A 17,548-nucleotide genomic window follows, 5' to 3' on the forward strand; every position below is an offset into this window, starting at 1 on the left:
GGGTGGATGGGCCCTGGGAGAGTCTCAACGAAGTCTTTATCTCACCGTTCTTTTCACATAGAAGAAATGTCCCCACATATCAGTCTTTGTCCTGCCCAGGGGCAGTCCAGCACCGAAATGCTAGGCAATTCTCCTCTGAACAAGAGTACCACAGCAACCCCATACACGTGTTTCAACCTTGTTGGGGATCATCAGCGAGGTGAAACTGTGTCTCTCTAAGAGCAGTGAGCAAGGGGTCCACGTCTGGAGTCCCCTGGTAACTAAGGGTGAGACCCAAAGTTACTTGGTATGCAAAACAGGGGGCGGTCTGGGAAACTCTCTACCAGCACGAACACAGACCGCCCAGCACCCCTTGCTCACTGTTCTTAGAGAGGCAACAGTTTCACCTCACTGATGATGCCCAACAAGGCTGAAACACATGTATGGGGTTACTGATGGTACTCTTGTTCAGAGGAGAATTGCCTAGCATTTCGGCGCTGGACTGCCCCTGGGCAGAACAGAGGCTGATATGTGGGGACATTTCTTCTCTGTGAAAGGGACAGTGAGCTAAAGACTTGGTAGAGTCTCTCCCAGGAGTTATTCACCCAAGAACAGGTCATTGGGCTGTGTTCGTGCTGGTAGAGAGATTCCCAGACAATATATGTGCACAGATTTGTACAATAGTTGAGGGACTATGGCAGCATGTAAGATTAATTTCTTGGATACACAATTGCTAATACAACTGTAACTACCTGGTTCACTGCTTTGTATTATGCAATATCTACTGCTCTGTCTTATGGCATGTGCGACTGTGCTTCTTTTGTAAACTGGTACTGCATTTCACCTTGTCATTGAATAAGCTAGTTTGTATGTGTGTTTTTTTTGGCACCAAAACCACCCAAAGGGAGGTAGAGTCATTGGTACAGAGAGCTGTGGCCTTTTGCGTGAATTAGAAAGCACACACATTGGCTTTTTCTGTGCCTGTCCACAGCATGCCACCATGTCCATTAACCTGGATCACAAACACTAGACTGCTAATCAATCTTAGTATTGAATTGAAAGGAGACAGTTTATAGTCTTTCTTCTCTTTCCATTATGCAATAAAACGAGAATACAACATGAAGCCTCTCACAGTTCAAGTCTGGTCCATGAAGCAAGGTGCTTTCTCGAAATTACCCACTTAATAGCAGGATAGGGCATTTGCCAAAAAAGAAGTACCTCTTAGCCCAGGCATCCTGCAAAGGAGCAAAGTATGTTCGTCTCTCCCCTGCTTTCTGCTCTCTGCTCCCCTATTAGCAAGTATGATAGGCCCACACACTCATTTCCCCCTACCTCACTGCTGCACAGGATCCTGGTTTGGGAATGTAAACAGTAGAGATGCTAAGAATGTCTCCTGCTACCTTTCCTGTGCTTCACCTGCCATTCCAGCCTTCCGGGCCATCTTTTAATTTCGGCGCAGAGGGATTTACTCGGAAAGTGCACTGCAGAGTTGCTGCTTTCCTCCAACCCCTCCCAATATGGGGAAGTGCGCAGGGTGCAACAGGCACATGTTTTTCTTCTGGTTTTCCACAACATTTGATTTGCAATTTATTCTGGGCCAATATCAAAATGTGTAATGTCTGTTGCTTTTCTCTGTTGCTGTACCAAAAACTGGAGGGTCGGGGGAGTGGCACAGCACACGGCTGTAGCTAAGTCAGTATGCTGCTGCAGTGCCTTCTGCTGAATCTGGGTCCTAGAGACCGAATGGCGATATGTTGACCACCACAGAGAGACCACGCTGGTGCTTACTCCTTTCGAGCTGTAAGAACACATACGCTCAAAAGAGTGATGGTTTGATGTGTGAATTCAATGTTCTTATTTCCTTTTTGTCTGAGTCCCAGGGTGCTTAGTAGACGTGTGGGTGTTTCTCTTTGACTTAAATGCTGCTGATTGGTAACATATGTTTTCTTTTAGAGTCACAGCAATACCTGGATTTGTTTTGATGGGCCACTGAGCTCCAGCTGGGCGGATACATTCAACAGTGTTCTGGGACCAGAGAAGGTATTGTTCATGCAGACCTGTGCAATGTGATATGAGGTCTCTGAGAATTCATTGTTTAATCATCAGTGATTTCCTTCATAACTAGAACTCTTTATCACGTTCCTTGTAAGAAGGGAGCACTGCCACGCTGTACTCATTCACCCACACATGTAAGAGGGCAACAGGTGGCCAAAGCGCTGCACTGTCTGACAAGACAATCGTCCTGTGACTAGTGAAATGGTTCTATTCTGTTCAATAACAGATTGGTTTTAGAACTTGGAGTTTGCTTGAAAATCTGATGTTGTTTGAGACCTTAACTTCTATTAAATGAGTGGTGTTTTCATTGTTTCTGTGAGTCTGTGGGTTGTCAAGCCAGTTAACCTCTGTTGGGATGTCCCATCAAATGTACTCCCAAAAGTTGAAATACTGGCACATTTGAAATAGACGGAGGAAAATATTACATATTTTCATATTTTTAGCAATATCAACCATTATTTGAAATGTTTTTCACTCATATTTTCTGACATACTTAGTTAAATCTGATGTTATGTATAGAAATATTAACAGACTTTTGTTGTAGATCACACAATGGGCCTCATTACGAGTTTGAAGGTAGCCATGCTGTCATTACCGGCATGGCTACCTCCACACTCGTGTCCGGGTCCCGAAAAAAGGGAATTACCGGGCCATTCCGACTTTTGCGGGCCCGGTAATTCCCATTTTCGGGACCCGGACCCGGTACGTCCCTGTTCCCATTTGAGCCCCCATAGGGCTGAATGGGAATGGGGAGGATGCTCGCGGGTGCCGGTATGCACGTCTGGCCAGACCAGACGTGCATACCGCCACCCGCGAGCAAACTCGTAATGTGGCGGCCCGGTATGAACGGTGCCGGTACCTTACCAGCACCGTTCATATCGCGGCCGCCAGGGTCGTAATGAGGCCCAATGTGTTTATCTTCTGATAGTCTAGAAAACCATACTTGCTGATTAAGTTGTGATGCATCAGCATGTCTGTGTTCTACCATGCTTTCATGTTTAGCAATCAGCACGTACCAGTCACCAAGTCTTTCCTTTGCCTTGTTCCACAGGTGTTGCAGCTCCATAATGGAGACCATCTGGAGTTCACGGAAAGCATCAAACTCCTCTTTGAGACCACAGATCTACACCTTGCTTCTCCCGCTACGGTCACCAAAGCTGTAAGTATAGGCTTGGAAGGGCACAACATTTTGAATCTTCCTGTAAAATATGAAGATAAAATGGCAGATAAAGGTCTAACTTCTGGCAAATATGTCTGTGCTAAGAAACGCAGTTCATGTTTATTAATATTTATATTGATATTTTATTACTATTGCGCTCGTACACAAGTGTTGCAGAGCGCTACAAGGCAAGGGAGGGGAACAGGAGAGAACAAAACAAAAATCTTACTAGGCCCAGTGACATTGAGAACGAGCAAGTGCATGGGAGAGGGGGAGTGGAAAAGTGCATGGAAGGGGGAGAAGTGAAAAGTGCGAAGCAAAGGAGAAACAGATAAATAATAATAAATAAATACATAATAAAGGCAACAAACAGTGGTAGTGCAGCCAGCAATTGGCAAGTGCTGGGTTTGAGGCAGCAGAGTAGGTCTGATAAGTGCAGGAAGAAAAGGGTGGGGGCTGTATGGGTACAGATACAGACCCCAGTGCAAGGGGTGGCCCGGAGGCAGTGCGGGAGGGTGGCAGGATGAGCAGGTTCCTGGGCCCAAAAGACAGAGGGTGGCCAGGTGCACGGTGCCAAGAGAGAACAGATCAGCAGGGGAGAGGGGGAGAGAAGGCAGAAGAAAAAAGGAAGGTCTTGAGGGGCTTCCGGAACCGAGATGTTTCTCCTAAAGTTTTAGAGTGGCAGGGAGGCTGTTCCTGAGGGAGGCCCCACCCAAAGACAGAGATCTACCCCCAGCCCGTTTCTTTGAAAAACAACTGACCCTGAGGAAGTTAGAGGTAGGAGCAAATCTCTCAAGAGGGGAGGTATTTGCGGAGGGATAGCTGAAGGTATTTTGGACCCAGGCCCCAGAAAGCCTTGTGGACAATGCAGAGGGTTTTGAATTGAATCCTTGCATCCACTGGGAGCCAATGGAGAGATTTCAGAGCTGGAGAGATACGATCCCAGGGCTTGAGGTCAAGGGCAAGTCTTGCAGTCCTGTTCTGGATTAGTTGCAGAGGGCGGAGAGTAGTGGCAGGTAGATTTAGAAAGAAGCTGTTATAATAGTCCAACCTTGAGAGAACCAGAGCATGGGAGACCATGAGCTTCTGGGGGAAGGAGAGGAAAGACAGAGTACCTCCTGAGGAGGTGCAGTAGGAAGTTTGACTTTTTAGAGACATCAGATATGTGGGCGGAGAAGGAACGTGTCCAGTCAAAGATGACTCTGAGGTTCTTAGCCTCGCAGGTGGGGGTAAGAGGAGGGCCAAGCGAGGCCGGTCAGAGAGTGAGGGGAAAGGATGGTGAAGGTGTGCCGATGAGGATGATCTCCGTCTTGCTGGCATTCAGACAAAGATCGTTGGCGGCACACCAATCTTGAATGGCAGTTAGGCAATCAGAGATGAGAGAGGGAGGGGAAGTGGCCGAGGGCAGCCTGAAAATGAGTTGAGTGTTGTCAGCGTAGTACTGAAATTTCAGCAGAAAATGGCAATGCAATGGGCGAGAGTTGCCAGGTATTGGTTGAAAAGCCAGAGCGAGAGGTTAGACCCCTGGGGAACACCACAGGTAGAGAAGAAGATAGATGATAGGAAGGACCCAAGTTGGACCTGGGAGGGTCGATCAGAGGAAAGAGGTGAGCCAAGCCAGAGCCTGATCAGTGATACCCAGGTTATCACGGAGACGGTTAATCAGGATGGTATGGTTGACCGTGTCGAAGGTAGAAGAGAGATCGAGAAGGATGAGGGCAGAGGGAATGTTAGAATTATGTTCATTTTCACCCAGGGGGAGAGGCGCCAGCCAACCAGGTGGCCAGAAATGCAAGCTTTACTATAGGGTAGGTCATCAGCACCTCTCCATCACACCATCATTATTGTTTGGCCTCACTCTGGTCGGCACTGTCTCCCACTGCCCTCCCATCCCCACACATGTCCCACTCACCCGACCCACCAGCAACTATCTCCCGGTTCCATTCACCCGCTTGCCCACACTTACCTTGTCATTATATATCTCATAGCGTCACCACTTTTATGAACATTGAAACTGTAATTTGTTTCTATTTTCATGGTGGCCATCTTTATAGGTATTTTTCCAAATGCAACGTGCAGGTCTTGGAAACAAGTCCACGCTGAGCAAGACAGGTTTGAATCCCGGATCCACGCTTGAAACCAAGCACGTTATAATAACCTGCACTTGCACAGTCTGAATGTAAAAGGCCTAGTAGGATCGTTCCACCCTCACCCCCCCCCCCCTTGGCTTGTTGCGCCTTGAGACACACACGTGTACAGGCGCATGATAAATGAGGTATACAAAAAGAAAATCTGTGCAAAGCCATATCTCCTTAAAAAAGGCCATTAGTTTGCTGGCTCACAAGCTGTGGCGCCAATAGCTATATGTACAGCAAAGGGTCTATTTACTGACTGGTTACGGGCTAGGACCCACTTTAAGGCCTTTGCTTCTCTCAGGGCTTGGACAGAAGGGCCGTTGCCAGCTGGTAAACCCCCCCCCCCCATATCCTTGGTACATATTGCTCATTTAAATTGGGCCATTATTTACGTGCCTGACATTTATTCTGACCAAAACAGTTAATTTGATCCTGCATTATGTGTCTGTTGAGTGGAGAATGCATCCTTCTTCTGAATTATTGAGTTTACATCATGTATGGACACAGATCCTAGCACACTTTCTGGATGTGGGCCTGGAGCTTCCCCAGGTACAAGAGGTTTCCTGCTATTGTGTTTCCTTCCTGGGGAGTGACTGCATTATGATAAAAGATCTAGGAACCCATCACGAGTTTGGAGGTGTTAGTGGTGGTAATTTCTAGAAACGGATTGACAGATACCGCTATTAGTAACAGTGGATGCTGTGCCTAATTATGAGATTTTTTGTTAGTCCCCATTCTGACGAATGGAGGTGTTACTGCTGGTGGCAATGATACAATTGAATCCACGTAAATCCAGTGGGCAGTTGCAGGTGCTTTGCCAACGTATTGGCTTGCAAACCCATAATCAGACGGGCTGAAAAACACTGTTGTCACAGTTTTTTGTGTTATCTACGGACTTGTAATGAGGTCGATCGACTTTGAATTTCCCGCGTGAGAACCTCAGCCTGTAGAACCAAGGGAGCTCATTTTCGGTTTGATTTGGTATGGGTCAGACAGGCAAACCGGACGCTGAGGCCGTTTCGATGCCCCTTCTGTCTTTTTAGCAGCTCGTTTTACTGCCCATCTGCCCTAGAATAGAAAGTAGTTTGGCAGGGGGACTGTTAGTACAAACCATGAAGTGCTTTTTCTGACATCTTATTGAGGGGTACGCTGTTACGTATGTCAAGTTGGTAGGTATCAAGAATATCACACTCCACTTAACTGGACATGGCTAACATATTGCCGCGAGTTGCGGGTGAGAGGCTGCTGTGGGTTTTTGTAGAGCTTCCTGGCTGCATTCTTAAGACTCACACACCCAGCACTGTCCAAAGTGGAGGTTGCAGGAGGTCACACTGGCATCAGGGCGACCTGTCGGGTGAGGAGTTAAGAGTACCATCTTCTGCTTGACCATCAGGTGATGTGATTGACTTGATACATTTGTTGTAACCATGGCAACCTTCAATTAGCCTGATTTATTTTGATTTTAGCTATACATTTGGCCACTTGTTTTCATTCCACCAACAAGACTTCTTTAGTTTTTTTCTGTCTATAGTATGAATAATGGTTTGTTATCAATGGATGCGACCTAAGAATTAGTCTGCTTCATAAAGCAGCATGATATATTTTATTTAATTTCACAGCGCAAAACATATTTCATCCCTCTCTGGACCGCACCTTAGCACACTGTATCTCAAGCGAACATGGCTGTTTATACGCCACATATGCTTGCCAGAAATGGCCATATGCGCAGACCAGGTCCCACTGGGAATTAACATTCGCAAGAGGAAATCGCACACTTGGTAACCTGCCCGTTGGCTGAGGCATGTGTCAGTGGTTCCAAAGGTTGCAAAGAATTGCATGTTAATAAATCAAATGCAAACCCTAGGAAGGCTCCTACGGTGCAGGCGGCCTTGGGCCGGCCTCGGTGTCCGACCTGGGCAAGGTGCAATACTAACTTCCCAAAGCTAACTTTAGTGCCTCCAGACCCACTGGGCCTCATTACAACATAGGCGGGCGCGGAATGAACGGTGCCGGTAAGGGGCCGGCACCGTTCATTCCGGGCCGCCACATTACGAGGTACCTTATGCCAGTCATAATCCTATTCTTGGGGGTGAAATCAATCGAAATATACATGCATGCAAAAATTGCCCGATTAACTGTAGAAGAAACCTGAAATGCTTAAAACTGAAACAGCTGCAACAATAAATGAAAGCAATGCACGCTATCCCTTGGATATGGTTATTTGTACTTTATTTGTCTTGCAGCAGTTCACAACAACACAACACAAGCACACCACATGCCTCGTCTCGGACATTCCTGGTCCCACAGTAGCACACTGTATTTCCCCGGGAAATTCTCCTATTACTTGAGAGCGCTCATGAAAGCCACTTCGTTCTCTGATTGTTAGCTCTGCTCTCTGCTGCGTGGTCTGTAAGATCCGGGGCGCAAGGTTCCGCCCTTCCGCTCAGGCAACAGTGGAAATGAATGCGCCTGTAAAAATGAGTAATGTATGCATGATTCACAAAAGAAAATCGTTTCGAAATGTATGCACATACAGTACTGTTTGTGTGAGTGGCCTCTTTTAGTCTTGTGTAAATAACGCATAAGTAATTCCCCGAGTGGGTGTTCAAAAGACAGTCAGAAGAGTGGCCAAGCACACTCGCGGCAATTGTATGAATACCAACTGAGTAGTAACTTTTGGGGAATTTACAAAGGCTTGAACATGCGCTTGGTCCATTCCTCTAAGCATGTAACTTGCATCTGAAAAGCGTGCAATCCGCAAAAAGTGGAGAAAAGTTCACCAAGGCATGCAGCAACAACACAATGGGCCTCATTATAAGTTTGGTGGTACAGTGTGAACGGTGCTGGTAAGGCACTGGCACCGTTCACACTGTACGGCCGAATTACGAGTTTTGCAAAACCCGCGGATGCACCGGTGCCGTTATTAACGGTGCCGGTGCATCCATGCGCCCCATCCCCATTCAGCCCTATATGGCAGAATGGGGATGGGGAGTGCAGCATTACCGGCATCCGCAAATGGCCAATTACTGGGCCGTAACACTCGTAATGGCCCGGTAATCGCCCATTCGCGGCTGCCTGTCCCAGAGGCGAGTTTGGCAGTAGCCGGCTACCCCCAAACTCCTAATGAGGCCCAATCATCGAATTTTCGAGTTCCCTGTAAATACACGCCGACAGCCTGTTACATTTACACTTTTCCTAATCTGGTCTCCGCTGTGTAATTTTCCTCATTTGCTTGGAACAGTGCAAAAGGGGAGTTTAAAAAGTTGGCTTACATGCTAGTATGCCACCCTTTTGCACTCCACCACGCAAAATGACTAAACGTTGCCTGCCATGCACGCATGGCAGGCAGCGTTTACAATAGATTCCTATGGATGAATTTATCTACTATTCTGGTCAACTAGCCAATGTACTGTGTGTTTAGACTTTGTACATTGTTTTTTTTCCCTTCTCTTTGTTAAACTTCAGTAAAAAGCTTTTTAAACAACGTATTATTTAAGGACATGAAATGCAAACCAAAACCATAACACATTTTTATATCAACTAAATCTGGGAGGATATGTGATCAATTGCTTAAATTGCACACATGCCAGTTTCATCATTTAACCAAAGTGTGTGATCCTGGGCACGTCATTAAGCTCACTGTGTGCTATATGGAGCACCCCGTAAGTGATTCAGGCCATAGCTTTTGTTATTATGTATTGGTATTATAAAATAAGTGCCTCATTCGTGGTTTAATGACCATAGAGTTGCTCCATATATAATAATGGTGACATGCATGCATCTCACAACGCAACGTTATTTGCTCCTCCGCTTACTCAACTTGTAATGTCACTTCCCATGGTAACTCTATGTATCAAAGACTGATGATGCCCAATGCCCTTTTCTGTGAAGTCACTTCTGTTGGTGTCAACGCATATACAAAAATAGGTCTGCATGTATTTTGCCCCACAGGGCATGGGTAGAGCTGTAATAGTTGAATATCCTTCATGTACAATAATCCTATAGTTTTGTTATTTTTTGGGGCTAAAAGGCCATCTGCTACCAATGTTACCAAAAAGGTTGATGCGAAGAGGCGCGAATGACACCGTATGGAACCATGTGCTCTGCACGCTGCTGGGCGTCACAGGCGGCAAGGCCAACGAGAGAGATATGACACATGAATCATTTTGGAAGGCATTTGGCCGCATTTCTTTACAAAATGCAACAGTAGTGAATGCATCATGATATACACAACATGCCACTTGACAATCCCATCCCATACTTATGTGGGGTAGTGGTTCTATGTCCCCCACGCCCAGAGAATGGTGCTTCTCCCTGGCCCTGGACACCTACCAGTTAAATACTGTTTGGTGAGCACCAGCCATGACAGCTTCACCGCACAGTGCTGTGTCTCTGTCCCCGACTAGGAGGAAAATCTCTCTACCAGTGTCTCCAAATGTTTAAGACCAGTAAAAATTCAATGCAATGTGCCAAACCCACCTCTCCCATTCTGGCGCTATCCACACCTGTCCCATCACGAAACATCAAGGCGGGTACACAGTCAACAGGGCCACCACCCACCATGCTGATGAGCCTCAGGTGCACAGAAAGAAAGAGGAGCACCACTTCATTCCCGTCTTATAGGTCGTGCCTAAGGCCCTCCTCACTTGTTGTCTTCCCGCGGTGGGTGATCACCTCTAATAATGGTTCCGCTCGATGCCGCACTCTCCCCTACACTTCTCTCTATCGGTCTGTCCTCACGACTCCCAACAGCACCTCCCCGGCAGGTTGCTGGGTCTTGCTGATATTCTGATGCGCTACCATGTCTACAGGGTATCAGGTAATAATATCCCCATATATATGGTCATCGTAAATAATATCGCCGGGAAAATGTTGTGGCGATATTATTTGGGTGACCATATATATGGGGACAGGGGCAATTTTTTTTAAATTTTTTTAAAAATAAAGTTTGGGGGTTGCGGGTGTGTCCCCCGCAAGTTCCATGCAATAATGTCGCCAGAAAAAACGGCAATTTTTCAGTGATATTTTTGCATGGCGAGATTTTTGTGGCGACATTATTACATGGAACCGTCTACAGTGTCTTGGGAAACCATTTTGTAAAGTTGGCCATTCTAGTGAGGCTGTGCAGTCACTTGCCACCCCTGCTGTGACGATCTGGAGACAACCCCCAGCGAGGCCTCATATATACCTGAATAGTGTCCCTCTTTGTTTGGGTAGAGCACTGGAGTTGGAATGAAGCACCGGGGGCAAGGACAGTGTGCATTCGCACACTTCTCCATCCTGAATGGGTGGGAGCAATATCCCATCAACAAATAGTTAATGTACACTTATAGTCGGACTATAGTTTCGTTTCATTTAGGGGAGATTATTTGCAATGGTAACATGAAACAGACTTACAATAAATGTGCGTTTCATTTTTATTTTGCAATGTAAGCATAAAGAAGGCGTTATTTTCCGGGCTATTTTATGTTAACATTTCTGATAATCACACAAATCACAATAAACTACAGTTTCACTACGGAACTGCAATAATCGTTTAATGTGACTCCATAGCGACGCGCCACATCACACACATAAAGCACTGCTTCCCTGCAGCTCCCACAACGACGAAGACCGTCACTTTACTGACGGTTCATCCTCGTTGCTTGCGCTGACTCAAGCTCCACCCAACCGCAACTGAAAATTAGGAGCATTGGGAGGATGCAAACGTATGCGGCGCAGCTGACTTTGGGCCCGATTCATGGAATTATTTGCTCATAAAACCAGGAACTTGCACGTCAAACTGCGTGCAAAACACTGCTCGTTGATTCATGAAACCGACTGCGTGGGACTTTTCCAGGACTTGCATGGAGGTCGGGCAGGCTCGGCACAGCTCTGCGTAGAGGCCGGAATAGGGGGTGGAACACGCAAAATGGGAAAGAACAAGCCAGAAAGTGGGTATTACAGGAGACGGACCGCAGGCAGTCCATCAATCTCCTGCCTGTGAAAGGCCCAAGCAGTGCCCTCAAAATCTCAGCCACCTAGAGGCAGGCGTACAGACTTGCGCGGAGGAATCGCTACTTTGGAGGTGAGTTTGCATGTTGGATTTAAGGGGGCGTGCATGCAGACAGGGTCCTGATCGTAGTTAGGGGTTCACATACGCAGCGTAGTGCACACAGCTTTTCCTGAGTGATAACTAAGTTATGATAAACCATACGCATGTTGTTGTCAGGGTGCTGCGCAGGGTCCCTGAGGTTCAGGCCTGCTTGCGTGAGACCCCTCACAGTTTACAGGGTGCATGTATGTGTTTCTGGGGAGCATGCAAATGTAGCTGTTTCTGGCTGTTTGGGATTTGCGTGGGGGTGTGTCGGGGGCATTCCAGCCGCGACTTGAGTATACGGTTACTTTCCGCAACAAATTCCATGAATACACGGGGCGTGCATTTTTTATTTTGCGTGCAGGCTCGCACAGTGTCGTTCTCGGCGCGCAGCCTATGCAGGTATGATGCGCACTTTTCCATGAATCGGGCCCTTTGTCTATGCCGTTGCAACCCTTGCAGTGCATTTGCGGGAATGGGCCATAACACTTTCCCGGCCTTTTTTCAGAGACACATTTTCATAAGTAAATGATAACAATAATATTGATATTAATGTTATTAATAATGTATAAGCCCCATGGGAAAGTTCACAAGGCACCCATGAGAGGTTTTACAAGAAAGTATCAGAAGAAAGTCCTCAGAAGGGCAATGCCATATTATTAGACCTGTGATGGGCGCCTTGTAATCTGTTTATTTCAGATATGTTCTGTCTTTCTACAGCAGTGCCATAGCTCAGTGTGGTAATCTGCCACCTTTGAAACTTGTAATACAGGCATGAATGGTATTCTAGCGGATCTCAAAATATGTGACACATTATTTTAAAAGGTATGTCCTGCACTTTTCTGGTTCAAGTTTAAATTCAATTGCGTGAAGGAAACATTACCAGAAGAGGGATTTCCTACTCTTGGTGACCCATGTCCCCACAGTCATTTGGTATACACAGTCCGGCGGCCTCACCAAATCTAATGAAGCATAATACAATGAAACCTTAGGCCCAAGAAGCTGATCTCGTTCCATGTCCTTTTAAAGTCACTTTTGTCACTGATCATAATTGATATCTCACAAAAAATGGCTTTAAAAGATTTAACACCACCAAAATCAGGCCCTCGGGGATGTATGTGACTCTTGAATTCGGGTGCAATCAACATCAACTTAGCCTGTCATGTATGGAATTGGAAATGCTGTAAGACCAGTTTTTGATAATCACTGTGGCTGTCTCCCTTGTTCTCCTCATGCAGGGCATACTGTATCTAGAGGGTGAAGCTCTTGGCTGGAGGCCGCTGGCCAAAACCTGGCTGGAAGGAAGAAATCAGCAAGAGATTACTGTGAGTAGTAGGTTTTTTGTATGGAAGAGGGCGCAACATATATGAATGATTGATTTATTCACAGTGTACAACATTATTAAGGGATATATGTTGCGAGAGGGTCCTACATAAAGTATTAGGGACACCAAGAAGTACCATGACATGTCTTGAGTAAGAAACTGCTAACACATAGTTATACCACATTGATAAAATCTGATGTGACACATTCCTCAAATTCAACTCTGTGCGTTGGTACATTGCAGTGCTACTGGAATGGTTGCTTAAGAACATTTCTAGCTGTCCTTCATTGAGGATTTCCTTGAAATGGAAGCAGAGGCGTAGCCGGGGGGGGGGTGAGTGCGTTTTGGGGTTATAGCCCCAGGTCTTTTGGTTGTAGTCCCAGATAGAAGCTCAGGGGCTACAACCAAAAGGCTAGCTAGCCCAGAGTCCCGACAGTCCTGACATTAGCGTAGCCGCAGATCTTTTCCAGACCTAGCAACACCCCTGAACGGAAGCCCTGATATTCCCAAAGGCCTCAGTCCCAAGGACTTTCATTGCATTATTGGGCTACTTTGCGACTCCAATTTCCCATGAAGATGAAGGCAGTGATGTTCTTGCTTGGGATTGGGTCGTCATGACATCAAGTGATTCCAGTGTGACTCTCAGCCTGATTCGGTTCTTGAAAAAGCCCTACAAAAACACTCTGCTGGAGCCTACGCTGGTGCTAATGTTTTAATTTTTAATTTTGTACCTTTATCTCGCTGCCCGATGCTGCACAGTGCCTTCAGGCAGTCTGTTTTCAATGTTGATGACTGGTGTAATCAACATTGAAGAGGGGGCTGCCTGACTGAAGGCACTGTGTGGAGATGGGCGTTGAGATAAAGATACGTTTTACTATAATTTAACAAAATAAAATAAGCAAACCATTAGAATCTGTGTAGGGATCTACAGAGGTGCCAATGGAAAGGGGGAGCCGGGAAGAGAAGCGCCTGACACTAATCAAAGTGCTCAGAACGCGGGCGTTCCTTTGTGAATACAGCCCACGTTCCGAGCATTTTCATCGACTGCGGGTGCCTCCCAGGGTGCTCATTGAAATTGTTGTGTTTAGTAGCATTTCTATTTTATTTTGCTCTATAAGTGCAGAATTGTTTTAAGAAATATTCAATAGGTCGATGCTAAAGTGTGATGGGTGACCTCAGCCTGTAGACCGAAGGGAGCTCATTTTCGGTTTGATTTGGTATGGGTCAGACAGGCAAACCGGACGCTGAGGCCGTTTCGATGCCCCTTCTGTCTTTTGAGCAGCTCGTTTTACTGCCCATCTGCCCTAGAATAGAAAGTAGTTTGGTTGTGATTGTGATGTATGTTTCTTTTTCTCTATTTTAGTAGTGAACGCGCACTCTGTATTCAATGTGTGCTCACTAAACTTGGGCAAACTTTATCAAATGCAACCTGCCCGCCCCTCAAATCTTTTTGGCTTGATTCATCTTATCCCGGGAGCGTACTACAGGAATTTGGCATAGTGGAAACGCAGGTCGAAGTTGCATTTTCCGGGTCTCTCGTGAGTAGATTTGTGCTCCCTTCAGGAGCCTCAGGTCTTGGTCGAATCTCAGATTTCGACGCCGGCTTCGTTCTGATCGTTAAGCCAATCAGAGCCCTTGAATCTCCTAAAGGAAGTTTGAGGTTCTATAACATGCCCAGCTCACTTCCTGCTCCTTTGTGGGTTTTGCTTACCTGTGAGGAAAGCTATTACTTTGGGAAGGATCACATTTGGAGGGTGATTGATGCATTTGAAGTGTTTTGAGCAGATGTAGGAAGAATTTTAGAAGTTTAAGTGTTTGTGTTTGTGTCGTTGCATGTTCTTGGAGTGTTTTTATAGTCCATTTTGTTCCCCTGTTTAGTGTTTGTTCAGTGCTTTCTTAGTCCCCCCCATTTAAAACAAGAAAAACACATGTTCCTTTCCCTGATCCAATTCTCCCACCCAGCCCCAAAAACTAAAAAATTTAGTTTCCTCTGCCTATCTGTTGGTGTCATCATCTCGTACACCCACATGTTGTTGTGTTGGTTTGCCATTCTTGTTAGCAGAGTTTTGTGTCTTGAATGCTGACGTGTTCCTTGAGCATGGTTCTCATATCTCAGTTTTTGGTTCTCAGAATTTGCGGTTCTATTTCTTGAGGAAGGATATGGTTCACTTGCGATGCTGGGAATGGAAGCAGGGTGGGAGGACAGGACATGGTGGTCCCATAGGAGGACAGAGATTCCCCATGATTGATAAGCAGGGGGATCCTTGTGCTGTTTGTTGGCATTGGCTCATGGGCTGTGCAGTGTCACTGGTCTTCTGAGTAGGCATGGGAAACTGAGGCATTTGAGGTGTCCTTAATAGGAGGAGCGGAAGAGAAGGAAGGGTGTCATTGGAAGCCCCCTTGAGTCCAGATTCAGGGACGGCAGAGCCTGTGCTAGAGAAGGAGGGAATGCTCGTGGTGCAGGAGAACACATGCATGTTCTTCATGTGGCAGGCGGGGCAGTGGCTACAAGCACATCGGAGGAGTAGAGAGGGAGAATCCTGTCTGGATAGAGGGTGTCATTGCAGAGGAGTGGTCCTCAACCAACAGGTAAAGGGTGCATAAAAGGCTAAGGTGCTTCAGGAGGAACCTCATGGGAAGACCAGTCTGTGTTTGAACTACAGCAGCCGGTGGGCCTATCTGAGGATGAAGCGTCAGAGGAGAGGGATGAGGAGGAGCCTCTCCCTCATCATGCCACAAAGGGGCAAGGCAGGGGCAGGAGTCCCACTCCCAGGGACTAAAGAACCCCCGTCCCACTCAGTCCTCCTGGTTTGGCCGTGATCATATTTTAATGGTTGACAATGCTTTCTGGGTAAGGATGACGAGGGTGAGGCCTTCTCGAAGGGTGGACGGCTGCAGAAAGAAAGTGATGGCAGCGGCAGAGAGGCAAGTGTCTTTAGACAATGTCCATTCAAAACCACATTTGCTGGTGGCATGAAGATATTTGCGATGCAAATGAGTCCCCTGCCTCCATTGACCCCAATAGTGAGCCAGCAGACTGAGCCAGCAGACCCCACCAGCTATTTCAGCTGTGGCGGGGTTGTGCATGCTAGTACCTCCAAGGGTCAGGTTGCAGTATTACATCATCGAGCATGCCATGCCAAGCAGTATAGAATCCCAACAACTGCCAAGCCTGTACACTCAGTGTCAGTGGCAACAGAGACTCTGGCCAGCAGCAGGCCACTGTTACCGGTTCCGTCCCAACAAGCAGTTGGGGCTACCACAGAAATGTCAGCGTCCGTATTTGGCCAGAATCTTTGGGACCGGGTGATCAGGCATGTTGGCAACTATTGCTTGCATTGACTGCTGCCTCTCAGCCAGGGAGAGCGCGACTCCATAGTAGTGGTTACTATGGAGATGCATATGTTGTAGCACCATCCTTCCTTCCTGTAGGTTGCTGTGCATGGGCAAGGAAGGAGGCAGTTATCTCGGAGGGAACGCCATCTCAGGGAGACTCACCACATGTGAGAGTGGCAGTGCTCTGTGTGAAAGCCCATGAGCTTTAAAGGATGGCCGCTCTCTGTGGGGCAGCCTGTGAACTTTAATGGGTGGCAGCACTTTGTGGGACAGTATGAGAACTTTAAGCGATTACTGCACTCTGTGGGAGATCCTATGAACTTTAAGGGGTTTTAGCACACTGTGGGAAGTCTGCAAACTTTAAGGAAAGGGTGTGCTCTGTGGAAGATTGCCAGAGAATCTTTGAAAAGTGGTGCTTGTGATCCTGACAATAATGGGACTCAAAAATATTACTGGTACAAAAGGCAATGGCATGTGTGAGTCAGCAACTGGTGAGGCCCTCTAGGTCACAACTAGAACAACCCATTTTCGAAACAGAAGTGCCATGAAACAACCATACTCCATTTTTTGGTGCCTAGCATTTATCTGGTCACAAATTATTGCCACCATCCAAGCTGGTGTGTTCATTCCATAATCTTCTGCAGTGAAGTGACTGATCATTTTTATGAATGTCAATTCAACATTCAGCATTGAGAGGCTTCTCCTGTGGTTAAAGACAAGAGTCACAGCCGCATTAAACGCTCTCTGACTGTACACCTATCGGAGGCAGCTAAGCGATTCATTAGCAAATTGCACAAGTGCCACTGGCCAGACTGACCACTTGAAGTACTAATACTGTAATGGGTAACCATCCCTTTCTGCAGGTTAAGTGTCCAGTAGATAGGTATCAAGTATATGTATAGCTGAGTGTTCACTGTCTGTTCCTTTTGATGGCCCGTCATTATTTATGACACCCGAGTTATTGAGCATGGTATCCCACAAAATCTTCTCCCTGTAAGCTGCTCCGTACTGCTCCAAAAGCTTTTAACAGGTGCCAGTGATGAACTTCCCATTGCTCTTAATCTTGAGCTTCAGATTTATGGTATAGGTGGCAACATTTGTGTTGTTTGTTCTCTCTGCTGCCTATGTTCTTTCTCCAACTGTTGCTGCCAGCACTGCAGTGAAGTGTTTTGTCTCCACTGGCACCGAAACATGGGAGTGAAAAGTGCCCACTTTTACCTTGAAACTTGGGTCCATAAAGAAAGCCAGCAGGCATTCAGTGTTACCTTTAAATCCAACTACGCCTGGATCAACACGCAAGGTTGAAAGATGGCCCTGCACCAGCTGTACCACATCTGCATCACCTCGGCCTCCTTGCCTCTCATCTTCTTCCTCTTTGCTCAATCTATAATTCTTCAGTCCATCTTCTTTATTGTTTGTCTCCTCATTCCTCAATTACTCCAGCTTTACTTCTATCACACTCCTCCTTTCGAGCCTCGTCTCCT

At 46.6% G+C, this 17,548-nt stretch overlaps 1 protein-coding gene across 1 annotated transcript in view; it reads left to right on the forward strand.

Annotated features, from left to right (window-relative positions):
• The window catches only part of LOC138452855 (uncharacterized), a 1,928,742-nt gene that overhangs the window by 1,210,698 nt on the left and 700,496 nt on the right, over nucleotides 1–17,548 (forward strand). The window contains exons 54-56 of the mRNA XM_069605205.1: nucleotides 1,933–2,019; nucleotides 3,086–3,193; nucleotides 12,643–12,729. Coding sequence (XP_069461306.1) covers nucleotides 1,933–2,019; nucleotides 3,086–3,193; nucleotides 12,643–12,729 — 282 coding nt within the window. The remainder of the gene's footprint in view (nucleotides 1–1,932; nucleotides 2,020–3,085; nucleotides 3,194–12,642; nucleotides 12,730–17,548) is intronic.

Source organism: Ambystoma mexicanum, chromosome 4p (genome assembly GCF_040938575.1).
Source record: "Ambystoma mexicanum isolate Mex_15411 chromosome 4p, UKY_AmexF1_1, whole genome shotgun sequence".
NCBI classification, from domain to species: domain Eukaryota; kingdom Metazoa; phylum Chordata; class Amphibia; order Caudata; family Ambystomatidae; genus Ambystoma; species Ambystoma mexicanum.